At 40.2% G+C, this 20,118-nt stretch overlaps 1 protein-coding gene across 1 annotated transcript in view; it reads left to right on the forward strand.

The window, feature by feature from the left end:
* The window catches only part of LOC139733133 (uncharacterized), a 64,857-nt gene extending 46,338 nt beyond the window's left edge, over positions 1-18,519 (forward strand). The window contains exons 17-23 of the mRNA XM_071643974.1: positions 8,067-8,260; positions 9,131-9,335; positions 13,418-13,610; positions 15,624-15,709; positions 16,024-16,125; positions 16,779-16,822; positions 18,402-18,519. Of these exons, the coding sequence (XP_071500075.1) occupies positions 8,067-8,260; positions 9,131-9,335; positions 13,418-13,610; positions 15,624-15,709; positions 16,024-16,125; positions 16,779-16,822; positions 18,402-18,519 (942 nt within the window). The remainder of the gene's footprint in view (positions 1-8,066; positions 8,261-9,130; positions 9,336-13,417; positions 13,611-15,623; positions 15,710-16,023; positions 16,126-16,778; positions 16,823-18,401) is intronic.
* The last annotated feature ends 1,599 nt before the right edge of the window (positions 18,520-20,118 follow it).

Raw genomic sequence — 20,118 nt, forward strand, 5'->3', positions numbered from 1 at the left:
TAATGGCCATTTTTTATGCCTCCGCCACGAAGTGGTGCCGGAGGCATTATGTTTTCGGGTTGTCCGTCCGTCCGTCGTAGCGTCCATCCGTCCGTCCGTCCGTCCGTCCGTCCTTCCGTCCGTCCGTAATGAATTTTGTGGACAGGGTAACTATCAAAACCTTTTGAGGTATCCTAATGAAACTTGGCATGTATGTGTATTAGGGGGTGAAGTTGTGCCTATCAACTTTTGAGTGCACATGCTCAAGGTCAAAGGTCAAAAGGTCAAGGTCAAATGTTTAAATTGCACTATTTCCCCCATATCTATGCAATGCCTGAAGATATTTTCTTGAAACTTAGTGTATACATGTATTACCCAATTAAGATTCTTTGGAGAAAGTTTGGGGTCATGAGGTCAAAAGATCAAAGGTCAAAAGGTCAAGTAACGCCATTATGATTATAATTATAGTTAGGTTGTATCAAGTGGCGTTCCATACTGTGATCGGTTTCCACGTGTTGTGCATGCAACGTGTTACACCCGACGTGTGTACCTGTACCGTACCGCTGACTCGGTCACGGCCAATAAACTCTTGAACATCATATACCAAGATCGTCTGATGTTTCTCCTTATTTACTGGCGTGGTGACAGCGCTGATTCGAATCCATGAATCATCAATAGACGCTACCAGGATCCTAGATTAAGGTGAATCCAGCCCAATCAATAGGGGTCAGGACGCTCACCAAATGATTTGGTGTGACAATTGAGGTTAAAGACACTAGAGTTCGAGTTTATTGAGTTGCCGCAGCTTTACACACTGCAATGCCCGCAGCATCGTCGACGCAGCGATGCGCGGCTGTGGCCGAGCCCACTCGTAGCGGCACGGCATCCGAGCGCGAGCGGCGTTGCGCTGCTGCCTCCGCAAAGCCGGAGGTGGAGAAAGCCCATCCCTGGCGCCCGGTTGGCAATGCCGCTTCGGACTTCGAAGCGACACGCAAGCCTGACGATTAGGTCCCTCATTTCCCTGCTACCCTTCGGGGAGGTTATGAAGAGATTTTACAGGTTGAATTGCATTCTGGTTCTCCCTTTAATTTGGTGAGTGAATCGACTGCTGAAGCGTGTGGTTTGGATATCGTCGTTGACGATTTTGGCTATGACGACTACATTGATTGTGATGAATCGTTTACCCTCCCATCATGCATTGTAGGTCTCGCTTCTTTCCGACTGGTCCACAGTGCTAGTGGTTATGAGATGTGGTTTGACGGCTTTGTGGTTGAGAATGGGTATATGAATGCTGCAGTCGCAGCAGGTGCGCCATTCATGGAACACAACGATTTGTCCATTAGACCCTCAAAACATAAGATCATGTTTGGTGACGAGCTCGTGTTCACATACACTGATTTGACATTAGACGTAGGTTGTGTTGATCCGCCTGTGCACACAGTGATGAGTGATGATGTCCATGTAGTGAAGATGGAGACAAAGTGTGTGTGTGAGCCTACATTTGGACATACAGTTTATGGGCAGTGTGATATCCCTGTGCAGATGAATGAGACTCCAACTAGCATCGCTAGTGCATGTGAATGTAAGCATACACATGAGCCTGAGTCGATGGAGTCTGACCGTAACAGCAATCAGATCAGTAAGCCTACAGTGTCTGCACAGAAGTGCAAAGAGTATGAGACACAACATGATGAATGTGTTGGGGATCAGCTCGATGATGATTGTAAGTGGCTTCTGGAGAATGAGAGGGAGGAAGAAAGTGACACGGGTGGTCAGTCGGACGTATGTCAGTCTGCTAAATGTGAATGCTTTCCTGAGAATGAGAGGGAAGGTGAATGTGGCATTAGTACCCAGACTAAAGAGTATCTAGGTGACAATCTTAGCTTTGACCATGCTGATAAGGATGATTGGTTCGGTGATTTCCCCATTACACATATGAGTAAATCCTCTAGTATTTTGACCACTTCATGTAATGGATCTGAGGTTGACTGTCCCACTGCTACTACTGTCACCGAGCCCAGCTCTGCTTTTGCCTGTACAGAGGTCAGTAGTGTTGCCATGGTTACTGAGCATAGCTCTGAGTGTGACTCCTGCGGAAGTGGTGCTGCTCCCCCTTCTAGTGAACTTAGCATGTGCTCCCTAGTCTCCATGGATAGCTCTGGGTCCTCTTTAGATGAGTGTCCACACACTACGTGTAAATCCCCAGTCGTTGATCTCACTTGTGATACTTCTATCACTGAGCCTAGCTCTGATTCCCCTGCGTGTACTTCTGAGAATAGTTCTGATACGCTTGTGTTCATCACTGAGCCTCGCTTTGGAAATCCCATAGGTCATGCACTGATGGGACCCCACCCACATCCTGAGAGTGTTGGTCTTCTCATTGCTGGTGAGACATTTCCCTCCTTGTATCCCGAGTACACCACCCCACCTGATGATCATCAGAAGTGGCCCATGATCAGCTCTGATGGAGAGACGCCAGGTGTCCCCCACGACAGTGATGGTGTGGCTGTCTCGCCTCCGCTACATCACAACACCAATTGTGACATGGCAGCATTTAGCTACCAGTGTCGGTCTGCCCTTGACCGGAGTGACCAGCTGTCATCCCTGGTTGCTGCTGGAGAGCCTCGTGATCCTGTCCATCAGCTGGATTGCCATACTCCATCACCAGACGTGTGTCCATCAACCAGTCAGACTGCAGTTTCTGTCCTTGCTGCTGACCAGTCACGAACCCCCAATGCCGATGATGACACCCTGGGCCTCCACCTGTCCTTGGATAGTGCTGACCCTGCCTGCTTTGACGCTAGCCCAACCTGGAGTTCATTCCCCTGGACCTTTGGCCACCGCCTGCCTTCAATCCCTGTTGAAGGAGGTCCTTCCCGTCACCCCTTGATTGTGCTCTGCATCTTGCCAGCTGGATGATGACCACCAAGCGCCATTCTGTTCACCAACCTCCTACCAGTGACATCACCGACTGGTTAACCGTGGATGTCAACTGCTCCCCTGTGCCTTGGATCGCGCATCCCCCAGTACCCCCAGCCTTTACTGGCCTCGCAGTGCCGTCCCACCCTCCCTTGTCCCCAGTAACTCCAGGTTGAAGGACTTAATGTGGGTATTTTACCCCCTTGTCATGTTCTACTGCTTTATGCAGTGTATTACCCTGTAAGTAGTTTTGTTTTTGATTTTTCCCTTACACAATGATTAGTAGACATAATTCCCTATGGTGGATTATTACTTCATATCCTCTACATTGCAGGATATTTTGTTTCTCCAAGTTTGTCACAAAAGTTATGTTAATTATGTTGCGCTCATTTTTGTCACAAGTGTGCCTTTTTTAAAATTAAAATCTACGAGTTTTCTCTTTTTAAAAGATAAAGGGAATATGTTAAGTTACATTTTTTTTGTCAGCTCCTTGCAGCATATGTAATGTCCGCATGTTTAATATTGAAGAGTCCAATACTTCCCATATGTATTTTCATACTTACCTAAGTGTCAAGTCCACAGGGAGTGTTTGTCCTTCAGATGTGACGGACAGTTATAGTCTTTTGTTTTCCACAAGGGACTGCACATTCGCCTATTTGTATTGTGTGATGAAGTACTTCATGTGCTGGTTATTTGATATGTACTAGGTTACCTATTGGTACTCACTGCTGGTTAATTCACATTGTGATGTCGGTTTTACTTTATTTTTGGAGTAAAATGCCTAAAAAGTTGTATACCAGCTTCTCCTATGGTGGCGTCTGTACATATTGAATTTTCATACATCTCCCACATTTTTTATATACAGTGTAAGTTGTGAGTTGTATCATTTCTAGGCACTGTTGCCATATTGCATGCCGGATCATTGCTTTTTATACCAGTCATTCATTTTCATAATATGATATACATATTTGATATACATGTATTCTTATTTCACTTACGAACACAGATTTTCTGTGGGGCAGGTACATGTACCCATTCTCTAGACCTGACCCGCTGTCCACCTTTTGTAGTATCCTATTCGGATATCTGTAACATACTGTTTCATGAATGTGAATACAGTACATGTCATTTTTGGTATATATCATAACAGTTTGCTTGTACATTCGTACTTCAGGACAATTTTTATATTTAGATACATGTATTCCACACTTGACAGCCAGTATTGGTAGATATTGGATAGTGTTTTCCCTTTTTTGTGGGCATTTGTACTAAATACATGTACGGTTATATTTATTGTTCATTGTAGTCTTGGGCTACTGCAGGTGTTTGTTTGTTTTTTTTTTCACACTTCTCCCATCTACACACATACATGCATATATGTATGGCCCTTTTTTTCAGTATTTTACACCCTGTGTAAGTAATCGTTGTTAAGATGATATTATCAATTTTTGGCTGTTATATTAATACATGTACACATTATTCTTCTTATTGCAAGGCTGATTCATGGGATGTGTTTGGCGTAAGGAGTAAAGAGGAAGTGAGGTGTGACGTAAGTGTTTTTGAGTATTTTTGATAGGGGTACATATTGAGGTACACTATAACTATGTATGTAGGTACAGTTTGTAGTTGTATGTACTTTCATTGCTTGCTGTGTACAGTCCCGTACATAACATTTTGTGATTGATTTCACTCTGTCAAAGTTTGGAGTTTAGTGTAACTTAATTATGAGTTACTGTGTGTGCTCAAGCAATTATAGATGTGTTAAGCAGTTTGATGGTGGTAAAGAGTGTTTTGATTAATGGAGGTGTTTTAATCAAAATAGTTTCAGTATGATAATTGTGTTTTGAGTGATGTTATGCTCACTCACTGTGTCAGTAAGGTAGGCCTGATTATATGTGTTTGTGATAGTGCAGTTATGTACTAGTTGCATAATCAACCTAAATCGTTCTAATGTTATGTTAGAGATTGTTTTTGTTTTATACATGTATGTGATCAACATTTATTTTAAGAGTAGGCTGCTATAGATAACAGTCATGCAACAGCCCTAGGTTATTCAGCGAGAAGGAAGTTAATACTATGTAGTTGTTTTGTTTATACATTGCTACATTGTTCAGAGTTGGGCCCTATGTGATGTGAAGGATAGTGTGTATGATTGTCGTTTTGCTCATGCATATAGCCTGACACCATGTTGTTGATCAAGGTTATCTCAGAAACAGCAGTTTCGAGTAGATGCCTACAGTGTGTTGTTGATCAAGGTTATTTCAGAAAAAGTAGTTTTGAGTAGATTGTATGTATAGGGTAGTACCATCATTTTAATAGTAAGAGGAATGAAGAAAGGGATCACGCCATTATGATTATAATTATAGTTAGGTTGTATCAAGTGGCATTCCATACTGTGATCGCTTTCCACGTGTTGTGCATGCAACGTGTTACACCCGACGTGTGTACCTGTACCGTACCGCTGACTCGGTCACGGCCAATAAACTCTTGAACATCATATACCAAGATCATCTGATGTTTCTCCTTATTTACTGGCGTAAAATGTTAAAATTTCACTTTTTTCTCTGCATCTTGGAAATTGTTCAAAGTATCTTTATGGAACAAAGTATACATGCATGTACTGACTGGCAGTAGTCAGCTAGGGAATTTGGGGTTCATGGGGTCAAAGGTCAGGGGTCAAAGGTCAAGGGCAATACTTCGAAATTTTAGTATTTTCCTTATATTTATGCAATGCCAGCAGGATTATTTTTTTTAAACTTAATGTATGCATGTATATTACCCACTGGAGATTCTCTGGGATTTTTTTTTTTTTGCCAAGAAGGTCAAAGGTCAAAAGGTCAAAGATCAAGTGAAAGTGCTGAACTTACTACTTTCTCCATATCTCAGAAGCGGCTCAAGTAATCTTTAAACTTAGTACATATTTATGTATGTTCTGCCTGACAGTGATTCTCTTATGAATCAAAGGCCAGATGAAAATGATAACAATTTACTGTTCAATACAGAAATTGCACTTTTTCTCCATACCTTGAAAATTACTCAAGTGCGTAAACTTATGAAAGGGTCAAAGTCGAAGTTAAAGTACATGCTCTCCTATTCATCCAATTAAACATAGGTCAAGGAAGGTAAACATTCGATACATTTGTGACAAACATGTCATTTTAATATTTTGCCAATTTTGTGAAAATGTAATCACACATTGTCCACATGTACTATAGACCTGTTAGGAGAATTGTGCATTATGGCGGAGGCATACCAGTCGCCATAATTTCTAGTCTTCTCCTGATTTTGTTGGTCTTGTGGTACTTAAAAATTTTGAGTCCAAATGGGCCTAAGCTTTCAATCCTAAGAGAGTCTTTGCCAGGGGCAAAATGACAAACATGTTTTCAGGTGTGGATTCACTTTGTCATTCCTCCCTATTCATTTTTATGCCTCCGCCACGAAGTGGTGCCGGAGGCATTATGTTTTCGGGTTGTCCGTCCGTCCGTCCTTCCGTCCATCCGTCTTTCCGTCCGTCCGTAATGAATTTTGTGGACAAGGTAACTATCAAAACCTGTTGAGGTATCCTAATGAAACTTCGCATGTATGTGTATTAGGGGGTGAAGTTGTGCCTATCAACTTTTGGGTGCACGTGCTCAAGGTCAAAGGTCAAAAGGTCAAGGTCAAATACATAAAATTTCACTATTTCCACCATATCTATGCAATGCCTGAAGATATTTTCTTGAAACTTAGTGTATACATGTATTACCCAATTTAGATTCTCTGGTGAAAGTTTGGGTCATGAGGTCAAAGGTCAAAGGTCAAAAGGTCGAGTAAAAGTATTAAAACGTCTTTTTTCTCTCTGTAAATTGGAAAATTGTTCAAGGTATCTTCATGGAACATAGTATATACATGTACTGACTGGCAGTGATTATCTAGAGAATGTAGGGTTCATGGGGTCAAAGGTCAGGGGTCAAAGGTCAAGTGCAACACTTCAAAATTTTACTATTTCCCTCATGTTCATGCAATGCCAGCAGGATTATTTTTTTTTTTACACTTGGTGTATGCATGTGTAACCTAATAGAAATTCTCTGGAGAGTTTTCTTTTTTTTTTCTTTTTCTTTTTTTGCCTCAAAGGTCAAAAGGTCAAAGATCAAGTGAAAGTGCTGAACTAACTTTTTCCTCCATATCTCGGAAGTGGCTCAATTTATCGTGAAACTTACTGCATATTTATGCATGTTCTCCCTGAAAGTGATTTGCAGTACAGAAATTGCACTTTTTCTCCATACCTGTACCATGAAAATTACTCAATGCATAAATGTATGAATGCGTCAAAGTCAAGTTAAAGTCCTTAAATCCCCAAATACATGCTCTCCTATTCATCCAATTAAACCAAGGTCAAGGAAGGTGAACATTCAACACATTTGTGACAAACTTGTCATTTCAATATTTTGCCAGTTTTGTGAAAATGTAATCACACATTGTCCACATGTACTATCTAGACCTATTAGGAGAATCATGCATTATGGCGGAGGCATACCAGTCGCCATAGCGACATTTCTAGTTCTGTTTAGCATAGGTTGACCTGTACATTTAACTACTGTACCAACTTTTTGCCTTTGTTTTATTTCCTTAAAAGGTCCATTCCTTTCACTCTTTTTGATTTATTCCTCAATTCTGTCTGGTTGTGTACAACTGTACCTTAGCTTAGAACTTTCAATAATATCAAATCTATCAATTATTTCCTCATTAAATCATAAAAAAGATTAAAGGATTAAAAAAGAATCATTTGAACCTTAAAGTTTTGAGTTTTGGCTTTAAAATGGTAGACATATTGCCATTAGTAGTTGATGATGAATTTTTGTGCCTTGATGGGACACTAGCTTGGACCTGCCCTTAATCAACAATCTAAGACATTAATTGAAAAGTACACTTTTTATGAAATTGAAGAGGATACTAGAATTGATTTTTGTTAGTAGTTCTCTTTCTGATTGTTTGGAGATTCAGTTGAGAAGCTGAGATGAGAAGCTATGAATTACCATCATTTTTCCACCTGTCTTTGTTTGCTTCAATCCATAAAGCCATAACCATCCCCCTGAAAGAGCGTAAAATAACCTATACAGACTTTCTTAACACATATACTTTAATTGCTCCCTTTGTCCACTGTCTGCATGTTTATTTCATTCCATCAGATTGAGTTAGCCGAGTCCAGGTCATCTGCAAAATCTTTGCGACGTCAAATAGACCGAACTAAAAGTGAAGCAGAAAAAGTGAGGGAGGAACTTCGCTTCCTGGATGACGAAAACATCAAACTAAAAAGGAACTATGACCGAATGCGGGCAGGGTTTGAGGAGCAGACACAACTTGTGGAAGTTGGTGATAACAGGTCAGCCACTGACACTTCCATGCAGAAAACAGGTTCACTACGACTGAAAACGTTTTTTTTTTTTAAATATATTTAGGGTTTGAAATTAAGAGCATTGAACAGGTAGGTGAGTTCTGAATATCTAGTTTCTCCAGACATATGATGTTCTTTGCAGAACTTAGTTCTAGGACATCGTATAGCAGGTGTGTTAAATGCCATCACAGATGGAAGACAACAAGAAACATTAGGATAGTTTCACCCAGGTATGAAGATGACAGTATACTATGGTAATGCATTAGACTTTAATTTACATTGCAAGATGGTCTTCAGATTTAAGTACTAGTACAATGTATAGTCTTAATGTGCAAGATGGTCTGCAGGTATAAGTACTAGTACAATGTATGGTCTTAATGTGCAAGATGGTCTTAAGGTTTAAGTACTAGTATAGTCTTAATGTGAATATTTGTCTGTTAGTGGTTATATGTAATCCATGTGTATGTACCTGGACTGTGTATATGCTCTAAGCTAATTGTCGATCATGTGTTTGTTTGGGGTTTTTTGTGTGTGTGTAATTCAGTCTTTATTTATGGAATAATTATATGTCAACAATCAAAACAATTGTATATATATATCAAAATTGTTGATCATGTTTGTGCTGTACATGTCATATTTAATGAATCATGATTGTTTTGATATGAATCTTCTCAGAGTAGTTACAACTATCTCAAAATATGTAATTGTGGAGAAAAAAAATTCTTGTAGAAGTGTATGTTCTGTATGTATGTCATAGCTGTAATTCCAGTCTTCATTAAGAGTTCAGCGGTTCTTAGCCACGAAACCGTGCATTTCTAGTGTGTTTAATGACTTTTGCTTGTTCAATCATTTCCCCAGAGCCTCAGCCATGGAAAAGCACCTGCAGAGGGCAGAGCTAACCATCCAAGACCTGAGATTGGACCATGAGGATGCCCTGAGAGCACTGGTCAGAGAGGTGGACATCCTGGTTGGCTTGGTCAGCGAAAGTAGCCTGGACAGTGAGACCCTGCAACCATTCTCTCGCACCCATGAATCCCATGAGACAATGCTGCCTGATCTCAAGGTGAGCATACAATAAGGAGGTGACTGCTGTTGGAATAGCATAGATGTCAGGTTGAGCCCTTTCCCATGGCATACCGTTTTTTGTTTTTGTTTTTGTTTTTGTTTTGTTTTTGTTCGCCTGCATAGCAGAAGCGAAACATAGGCTTTGCTTTTCCTTCATTGCTGTTGTCAGCATCGGCATCATCAACAATTTGGTGTGCTCTCTCTAACTTTCCATAAATTTGAGCTATGACCAACAAACTCACAACACAGGTACATAACCTAAAGATGCTGGTCACGTTTGATGGGTGAAGTCCATCCCACAAGTTCAAAAGTCAAAATGTCAATAGACTTTCCCCGATAAGCACTACACACACACACACAGTATAGTGGCATACTCTCAATAACTTTCCACAGCTTTGAGCTATGACCACCAAACTCACACCACAATTACATAACCTAAAGATGTCAATCAAGTTAAAGTGTAGGTGAAGTCCGACAAGTTCAAAGGTCATATGGCCAATGAATTTTACCTGATAAGCACTGTAAACATAGTATTGTGGTGTACTCACAATTACTTTCTGCAGATTTGAGCTATGACCACCAAGTTCACACCACATTTACATCACCTAAAGATGCTGATCAAGTTCGAATATTGGTGAATCCTGACAAGGTCAAAGGTCAAAATGTCAATGAACTTTCCCTGGTAGAAGTGTCATACAGAGTGTGTTCTCAATAACTTTCCACAGCTTTGTGTTATGTCCACAAAACTCACACCACAGGTACATCACCTAGAGATGCTGGTTGAGTTTGAATATTTGTTTAGTTGGATAAGGTCATAAAATTTAATGAGCATACATCGAAAAACACTATAATCGCAAATTGCGATATGTGATCAAGGAATCGCTTGGCAGTTGCCTCGTTTTTGTTTGTGCTTTTAAACCAGATTTTGCATCTCACAAATGGCCTTTCTAGGGTCTACCAAATTGCAATACCAATTGAGAGTTAGAGAACTGAAGTCATTACTGTTTTCTTTTTATACCCCCGCCAAACGAAGTTTGAAGGGGGTATATAGGAATCAGCGGACGGTCGGTCCGTTGCAAATCTTGCGTCGCGAACTACTTCCTCAGTTTTCAACCGATTCCCATAAAACTTGGCACAGATGTGTGCCTTGGGTTGTAGATGTGCAAGACGTATTTTTTGACAGTACCCAAAAGTACGTTGCCATGGTAACGGCATATTATGGGCAAAAATGGGTACAAATCTTGCGTCGCGAACTCCTCCCACAGTTTTTGATCAATTTTTATGAAATTAGGTACAGATGTTCATCTGAATATGTTAATGTGCAAGACACATATTTCCGCAGTGGCAAAAAGTGCGTTGCCATGGTAACGGCATGTTATTGGTAAAATATAGGGCAAAATGCTTCATGGCAAAACTGCTTCATCAGTGTTCTTCCAATTCTCATAGAATTCATATTGAATGTTTGTCTTAGGATATAGGTCAGCATGACACATTTCTTGACAGTGACAAAAAGTATGTTGCCATGGTAACAGCTCACATATTATGAGCCAAAATGATGGAAAATTTTGTGTTGCAAACTACTTCCTCAGTTTTTGCCCAATTTCCATGAAACTTGGTACAGATGTGTGCCTTTGGTTGTAGATGTGCAAGACGCATTTTTTGACAGTACCCGAAAGTACGTTGCCATGGTAACGGCATATTAATGGCAGAAGATCAAGGAAAGATCTTGCGGATTTAACTACTTCCTCAGTTTTTTGACCAAAGCTTATGAAATGTGGCACACACCTTGATCTTGGTGGGAAGATGTGGAAGACATATTTTTCGGACGTGTCGGAAGCTGCGTTGCCATGGTAACGGCATATAAATGGCAGAAGATCAAGGAAAGATCTTGCGGATTGAACTACTTCATCTGTATTCGACTGAAGCTCATGAAATGTGGCACACACATTGGTCTTGGTGGGAAGATGTGCGAGACATTTTTTTGGACATGTCGGAAGCTGCGTTGCCATGGTAACAGCATATTAATGGTGGAAGATCAAGGAAAGATCTTGTGGATTGAACTACTTCCTCAGTTTTTGACAAAAGCTTATGAAATGTGGCACACACAATAGTCTTGGTGGGAAGATGTGCAAGACATATTTTTCGGACGTGTCGGAAGCTGCGTTGCCATGGTAACGGCATTTAAATGGCAGAAGATCAAGGAAAGATCATTCCTTGGGTAAGACTGTCGTCACGGGGCGGGGGTATTAATCACCTTAAGCGATATTTCTAGTTTCCCCTGTACTAGTCTTAACTTGCTTTTCACTGATGCTTATTCCTTAACCCTAATCAGGCCGGGCTATTTTGGTTATGCTAAAACCGGAGAGGGGGTGGATTCCGCCCCCCACCCCCACCCCGACCCGTTTAGGGTTAACTTGCTCCTGGTGGCTTATAATTTGCTTCAATGTAAATTTTACTAAGTGACTCATATTGTGGTCAAATCTAAGCAAATGATGGAAATTGCTGAATTGTGTGTAGTGTAGACGATTTTATATTCCACATACTAAGAAACTTGCTATAGGATTGGTCAAGAGCTGATCACGTGATAAAGCGTAGTTTTGCCCATCACATCACCTGAGAAGAACTAGGTCACTTGATAGTACATAGTGCAACGCACTTTCCCTTCAGTGTCACACGGTGCGCGCAGCAAATTCATTGTTTTGTCATCTATAAAGACAGCTGTTTGTTTTGCTGATCTCTGGCAGTCCATACAGTCTTAACGCGAAATGAGCACGCATTCTCTTCTCTCTTTCTTTCTTTTGTCACCTCAGAGACTGTACTGTCCCCTCTCTCCCATCTTTTTATTATCGTTATTATCAATTCTTTGGCAATCTCCTAGTCTGCCAGGGCAGCAAAAATGTCAGCTTAATGACTTGTGACACACAGGCCTCACCACATTACTTTATCATCTGGTTTTTGTCCCCGCCGAACGAGTTCGAGCAGGGGACTATGAAACGGGCTCCGTACGTGTGTGTGTCCATGTGTCCGTCCGTCCGTGCGTCCGTCCGTGTGTCCGTCCGTGTGTCCGTGTGTGCGTCCGTGTGTGATCAAAATCTTCAATTTGCTACTTCTCTGTCATTTATGAGCCAATTTTGATTCTGTTTGCTTTATATGATAGCACTACATGGGAGCTTTGAAACTTCTACACAGAATTTCAGTCGTGACCTTTGACCTTGACCGTTGACCTATATTGTACATTTTGCTACAAAATGCTACTCCTTCGCCATTTCTAACCCGATTTCGATTCCGTTTGCTTTATATGATGGCACTAGGTGAGGGCTTCAAAACTTCTACCCAGAATTTTGACCTTTGACTTCTTTGACCTTTGACCTTGATTTTTGACCTATATTGTACATTTTGCTACAAAATGCTACTCCTTCGCCATTTCTAACCCGATTTCGATTCCGTTTGCTTTATGTGATGGCACTAGGTGAGGGCTTCAAAACTTCTACACAGAATTTTGACCTTTGCCTTCTTTGACCTTTGACCTTGATTTTTGACCTATATTCTACATTTTGCTACAAAATGCTACTCCTTCGCCATTTCTAACCCGATTTCGATTCCGTTTGCTTTATGTGATGGCACTAGGTGAGGGCTTCAAAACTTTTACACAGAATTTTGACCTTTGACTTCTTTGACCTTTGACCTTGATTTTTTACCTATATTGCACATTTTGCTACAAAATGCTACTTCCGGCGGGGACATATATTACGCACCGCATAATTTCTACTTTTCCTTGTTGTGTGTTTGACCACTACATTGGGATTTTTCCATGAGAGAAGTGAAGTGGGTTCTTTTGCTTCCATAGGGTCTGACTTTCCTTCACACATGACCAACAGCTTTAATTCTCCTTGGATATGCTAGACAATGAGGATATATTGCCTTGTCAAAGCTTACTACTGGACAAGGACTCATACTTCAAGATTTCAGATTCAAAAGAGACTTTAGTTCAAATTATTCAAATTTCAGTTTTCACTACAGTGTGTTATTTAATAGCAGTCTCAAAATGGAATAAACCAAACTTTCTCATCCCTTCTCTAGAGCAAACTGTACTGGCTCCAAGAGGAAGTCCGCAGACAGGCCGACAAGCGACTCAGGCTTGCTGAGAACTTGAACCGCAGCCGATCTGAGGTTGACGACATAAAGAGACAGCAACTTGCCAATAGAGTGGCATACGAAACCAAGCTAGATGTAACAGAAGACATCTTACGAGGTCTCCAGAGAGAGAAGGAAGGTAAAGAAGATGTTTCACAGAATCAGAGCAAGTATGTTAACTCCTTCCTTATTGGAACCTGGTATACCAGGTTCTCATGGCGTCAACTGATATACCAGAACCTGGTACACCAGGTTCCCAAAATGTGGACAAGAGTGGCTGCATTTGTGGCCTAAATTCATGTTTATTCGTGGTATGCTGCCCAGTAAAATGGCCTTGATAGAAAGATTAGAGTTTTTTATCTCAATATCAGTTTTCTTTCAGTATGAAAACCATGTGTATCACAGTATTATTTGCCTTTTTTCCACTGTAGTGTGAGCGTGTTTTGATGTAGAACTCGTATGAAGATGTACATAGCAATCACGGCTGAGCTCAGTAGAAATTCGTTTTCGCTGACCCCATTCAGGTGCCTACTTTGTGTAGAACAAAAGAGTTTTTGAGCCCGTCAGTGCACGCTCTATTCATATCTAGTGATCGATCAATATTTTCATTGTTCGATGGCACATGTAGTTGACTGTGCAAAGGGGATACATGTACCACTTGACTGCTTTCACTCAGGCGGATTACCAACCTGTCCATTCTCCGTCGACCTGCGAAGAAAATCTTGTTTTAGGGAATTGAAGGCTGTCTGAGAATTGCGGGAGGAATGGGTTAACAAAGTATGACAGATCTGCTGGCACTGGCATAGTGTTCACTCATCTTGTGGTGCAAGAGCATTGCTGTACGTGCCCCATATCTATGGAGCTCATTGAAACCCATATGCATTATGTGGAATGCATTTTCCCAAAATATTTGAGTCCTGTCTTGAAACATTTTTGTTCCAAGGTTACTTTTCTGGATATTTTTTTTTTTTTTTTTTTTTTTTTTGGGGGGGGGGGGTATATTACTCTGTGGCACTCAATAGTTTCATAGAATGGTACCGTGAGACTATCTTCCATCAGGCATGAACTAACCAGTGTAATCAACTCTTCCTAAAGTGAGCCAATTTCTTGCAGTAAAAAAGACACTTAAGGAGGTACTTTGGTATATGTCAACAGCTTAGAATAAGAAAGATGTAGTGAAACTGCATTTCATATTTCTTTGGCTAAGATTTCATGAAGATGTATAGTGGAATTGGTGAAACAGAGTATATATTTCCACCGTTCTATACCATGAGGTGTGAATTACTCAATTTTGCAATGTAAAATTTCACCCCACTTCTACCCGTTATTTCCAATGACATTTGCATAATGTTCAGTGGTTGGCAACATATGTTATCACTTTTTCCTTCATCACCTCCTTTTAGTTCACATCACCTTTTACATTTCCAGCTGCAGCATTGTACAAATAGGCAGCTGCACTCTGGCCAAATGTTCTACTTAACCCAGGCACTTGGTTATGATTTACTTTTTCCTTTATCAGTATATACTTCATCCCCTAATGTTGACATTACGTAAATTAGATAGATAGTTCATTCTAGGAAAACAATGACTTAGTCTAACAGGACGATCATAATGATAGAATAGGGATTTGGAGTGTAGGTAACCCTTATTTGGCCATCTCTTTCAAGATGTCCATGCCAATCAGCAAATAGAGCACAAAATTCAGAGACTCCAACTCTCCCGTTCTCGACGGGAGATCTCCCGCCGAAAGCCCATTTTTGCAAAATCTCCCGTTCTCCCGCCTGAGATTTGATTTCTCCCGCCCTGGCTCTGTGTCTCCCGGTGGAAAGGATTTCTTACTTATTGCTATCGTATGTTGAAAAAATAAGCCTTAGATAGCACCAGGGAACATCTAGAACCCTAGGAACTTTGTGCTTCGCACACATCAACTTGGAGTCTCCCGTTTGGTAGGGGTTTCAGGCGGGAGAATCTCCAGATCAGAAGGTGCTTCGGGTTGGAGTCTCTGAAAATGTGTAATAAATTGAATCACACAGACATCTTTGCTAGATTTGCATTGTGATGGGATACATTGAATAGAAATTATTGTTTCCATGGAGATTATGATAACACTTCTGCATACTATCTCCTCTGCTGTTATTATTTTTTATTTTAGATTTACATCTGCAAAACCTGGAACGGGCTCACACAGTGAAGTCATTGGAGAAGCAAGTAGAAAACATGGAAGACCACATCAGAGCAGTGAGTATATGATTATACATGGGGACATTTTTTTTTTTTTTTTCTCCTGCCAGAAGATAGAAGTTTCATTACTAAAAGGGTTATGGCACACAACAACCATACACCATGGAAACACCTCAGAGACTATAATCAAACTTTCCCCAGGTGTACGTATGTGATTATGTGTATATAAAGAGAAGTAAATGCAAAATTAGAATCATAGCTTCCCGGTATCTCTCCTTTTGTAGATACTGTTGTAACAAATTTAATAAGCATTCAATATGACCTGGGTGTCAAGAGCATGAATATTTTATGTGATCTTGGTCTCTGCACAGGGTACAAGGATAGTGGAGAGCTCATTTGAGGCACTGAGAGAACCTGATCGGCTTCCCCCTCCATCACCACCATCACCCAAAGCACCCTTTGACAGGCTTAAGGTATGCCTTGTTATGTATTCGTACCTAATGGAGAGTTGATATTCATCAGATGTCTGCCATGAATGTGTGACATGTGTTACTCCAATAGACTGATCAAATTACTTTGATTTCATTGGATTTTGATATATTTGATTCCAATTTAACAGATTCAATGAAATTTGGAGCATATTTGAAAGGATGAGCCAAAGGCGGCAGGCCATCATATGCTATCAATTGCTTATTGTCATAATCATTGTCAGACTTTCAGCTGTAATCTCAGATAATTCTTGTGTGATTTTTCCAGTTAACATATATGACTGAGGATATATTTGTCATCAGAAGATGATACATAACAGTCTGTCTTGCCTGGAGATATCATGTAGAGGGAATGAGTAAATCTGCAAAATTTAGATCATGGTTCCCTGAACTCTGTGTTGTTTGTTCCATTTTCATTCTTCCCATTTTGTTTTGTTTTGTTTTGTTTTGTTTTTTTAAAGACAGAAGCAAGAAGATGCAATAAGTAGGTGATCTGTATAAAAAAGTTTGTAGTTATTGCTCTTTCACTGACTGTCACTCTATCCTAGAGTATAGTTTGTTATGTTACTGGTCATAAAGCACCACACTTTGAGCATTTGGGGATGTAGATCAAGTATGAGATTTGTTTATGTTCACAGGAGCTGGAGAGAGAACGCCAGCGCATTGAAGAAAAGTACAACAGGTAATCCCAAATAACGTAGTCGAGACATGCTTGGAAACTTTAATACTAAGATCTATTAGCACTTGCTTTCAGGTATTCCTGCTGTACATTTTAGGTTCCACTTCTGACATTGTCACATAGGAAACTTGCCCCATTTCATGATTTTATGCTTTGAGTCCAATAACAATTCTTGTATGGCAGATAAGGAAATGTATGTTTGCTTCTTCTTGAATATCATAGAGTTATTAATTTTCTAAATGATTGATATGTTACACAGTGCTATCTTAGTTATTGGTTCATCAATTATGAAGTTGGGTAGTTACCTTTTTGGATGCATTACAGTGTGAAGATGCATAAGTTGCTATGAAAATATTTGTGAATTGTGCATCAACTAACTTGTACAATACATGTGCTACAATACTATGGAGGGATACTTAGATACATCTCACAAATTACAAACTTTTTTTGTTTGTAGTTTTTCTTCTTTGAGAGAGGTCAAGTATCTCATACAGATGAGATTCTGTGATGTCCAAAGATGCATTGCCTGAGGGGCAAAAACAAATCACGTCTGTATTAACCCTAACTTACTTGGGGGGGGGGGGGGGGGGCATAATGGCCCCCCCCCCCCCCTCGACGAATTCCGCAACCATTCCGGCGCGCAAAATTTTTTGACCGCGCCTCTCACTGACTTTTCACTTTCAAGTCTCGCGCAACTTTGGAGACCAAATTTGTCGCGCCCGGGCATACCGTTCCGAAGCCACGGCCCTTCAAAAAATTTTCGTCAACCCCAAAATTGCTCAAAAACGTGATTTTGTGTACAAAGTCAATACAAATTGTGTTTTTTCGATTAGTTCATACAAAGATTCATCTTTTTTATTCTAATGGCTGAAATCAATTTATTTTAGTATAATTATGCTTCAAAAAATGTGTATGACAAATTCTGCTGAAAAAAAAACAAAAACAAATGTTCGAAAAAATTATGAAATACATAAAAAATTGATAAAACAATAAAAAACATAAGAAATTAATTTTGATACTGATTTTTTTTTACGCACAAATGTTTGGAATGTCACTAGGAATATTTACACCAAAAATCAGCATTCCATAAGCTTTTATAAGCCAATTACAGACAAAAATTTAACTTAACAGTCTTGTAGATTACATCCGGCTTTATGTTCATGCAAAATTTTGTGGCGATCGCACGATCAACGGCCGAGATCTGGAGGGGGGCCATAATGCCCCCCCCCCCCCCCCCCCAGGAATTCAAGCTCGCTAAATAGCCCAGGTAAGTTAGGGTTAAGCGCAAAGCTCCTGTGCGTGTACATGTACAACATACTCGGTTGCCTGGCTGGCCTGATAAAATCGCACACAATGATGAGACGTGGGATGTAACCCGTACACGCTTGCCCATGTGTATTGGGCCCCCCATATGCAGTTTTTGCCCATCAGCAATTTGAGCTGTGGTTTTATGACATTCTTGGAACCTCATCTATAGAACTTCAGTGGGAGCTACTCTGTACTTTTACCTCTCGTCATTCTGCCATGAATATTTTGGCATTATTACTACACTTCCACTCACCATTCCCTTTCCTGATCACAGGTACCAGAGTACTGTGGCCCACCTACACCAACAGCTGAATGATTCAAAAACTCTCTACAGTTCTCCTCCAAGGAGAGATCGCAACATGACTTCAGCTAGAGGAGATAATCATTTATGATGACATAGATCAGTAACTCCCTCGTGCTTATCTTGATACTGGTGTGTGATTCTATCTCTTCAAGTGGCAGGTCCTAGTGACCACCAGCGTTCCAAGACATCTTGTCTCTGAATCACTCCATGAATGATTTCTCACTGAGCACTTTACATGTTACAGGACCTGCATGTTACAAGTGCCTACCGGTACCTCTACAGGCCACCTCTGTGTTATTTTTGTGTTGGATTTCAAGTGCCTACCAGTACCTCTACAAGCCACTTTTGTGTTATTTTTGTGTTGAATTTATATAGACAATTATAATTCCGATTCTGATGAGTGCATCTCATGTTACCATACAGCAGTTCTAGCGTCCTTATAATAGTCTTCCACAATTCCTCAGGATTGATTTCTCCCCTTGTTCTGGCATTGCTCTATTGTTCCGTTGTCTCCTACCCATTGTCACTTTTGAATGTTTGCCTTGTGCATGACTCCCATTTAAGGAGTCTGCTCTGCACTTTCAGTTTTAAACCTGTCAAAGTCAATGTCTGTCCCATTGATTTCATGTCGGCCTCTTCCAGCATTGATTCTGGTCATGCCATTTACTAATAGCCGTTGTCGTTACTTTTGACTTGCTCAAGATTTCCATATGCTCAACACATCAGTATTACAGAAATGCCATAACTCAAGTACCTCAAGCGCAAATTTTTAGCACCAATTGCATTCAAAATCAAATTGATGATCTGTCTGAATATCTATTTTAATTTGTAAACATAGATTGTTGTTTAGGTTCATACTTTAAAAAATACATGTATTCCTATTCTCTTACCTTTCTCTATATTTCCAAGAAAGCTGATTTCAGACGTAACAATGATAATAGGTTTCGAACGTAATATACATGCGAACATATTCAGTAGTATGTCATTTTATGCACAATCAAATCTCTTTACTTTTCAGCTTGTGTGAATAAAGTGTGTTCTTCCATTTGTGTAAGAGAAAGAGGCTGAGACTTGCACACAATAATCATCACACTAGCTTTATTGCTAACAGATCAACCTATGTCTAGTGAAGTTCATGTATATGTTTTCTGTCTGTATTTCCCACTATGATGTGTAGTAGTACAGATCCTCGGACACAGCAGTGAGTTGGACAGTTGTTTGTAGTTTGAGAATGCCTGCAGCATTTAATTCTAATAATTTATTTTGGTATACTTTGTGCATGACTGTAGACACTTTTAATGAGGAAAGTATTTACTGACATATAGATACTTTTTTTTTAAAGCATTGACAGCTTATCATTGATATAATCATAGAATATAGACATTTCTGCTTGACAAGCCTGCAGTACAAAAGGTCTAGCAGACTCTGTCTCTCTGATTCAGAGATGATGTAAACTTTGTGCACTGGCTGTTTTTGTTTTTGTTGTTGTTTTTAATGATAATGGCAGCATGAAAGGTGCTGGGATTTGAAACCTGTCTGTATTCTTTGCTGTTGTAAAGCTTTATAAACTATGGCCCACATTGTCACAAACTTGAAGAATAACTCTCTGAAGTCTTGTATGGATGCCCTTTTTTTTTGGGGGGGGGGGGGGGGACTTGTTATTGTCCAGTGGAAGAGGCACTAAATG

The sequence above is a fragment of the Diadema antillarum genome, unplaced genomic scaffold, assembly GCF_040938485.1.
Source record: "Diadema antillarum isolate AM-2024a unplaced genomic scaffold, OU_Dant_1.0 seq00000461_RagTag, whole genome shotgun sequence".
Taxonomy (NCBI): Eukaryota; Metazoa; Echinodermata; class Echinoidea; order Diadematoida; family Diadematidae; genus Diadema; species Diadema antillarum.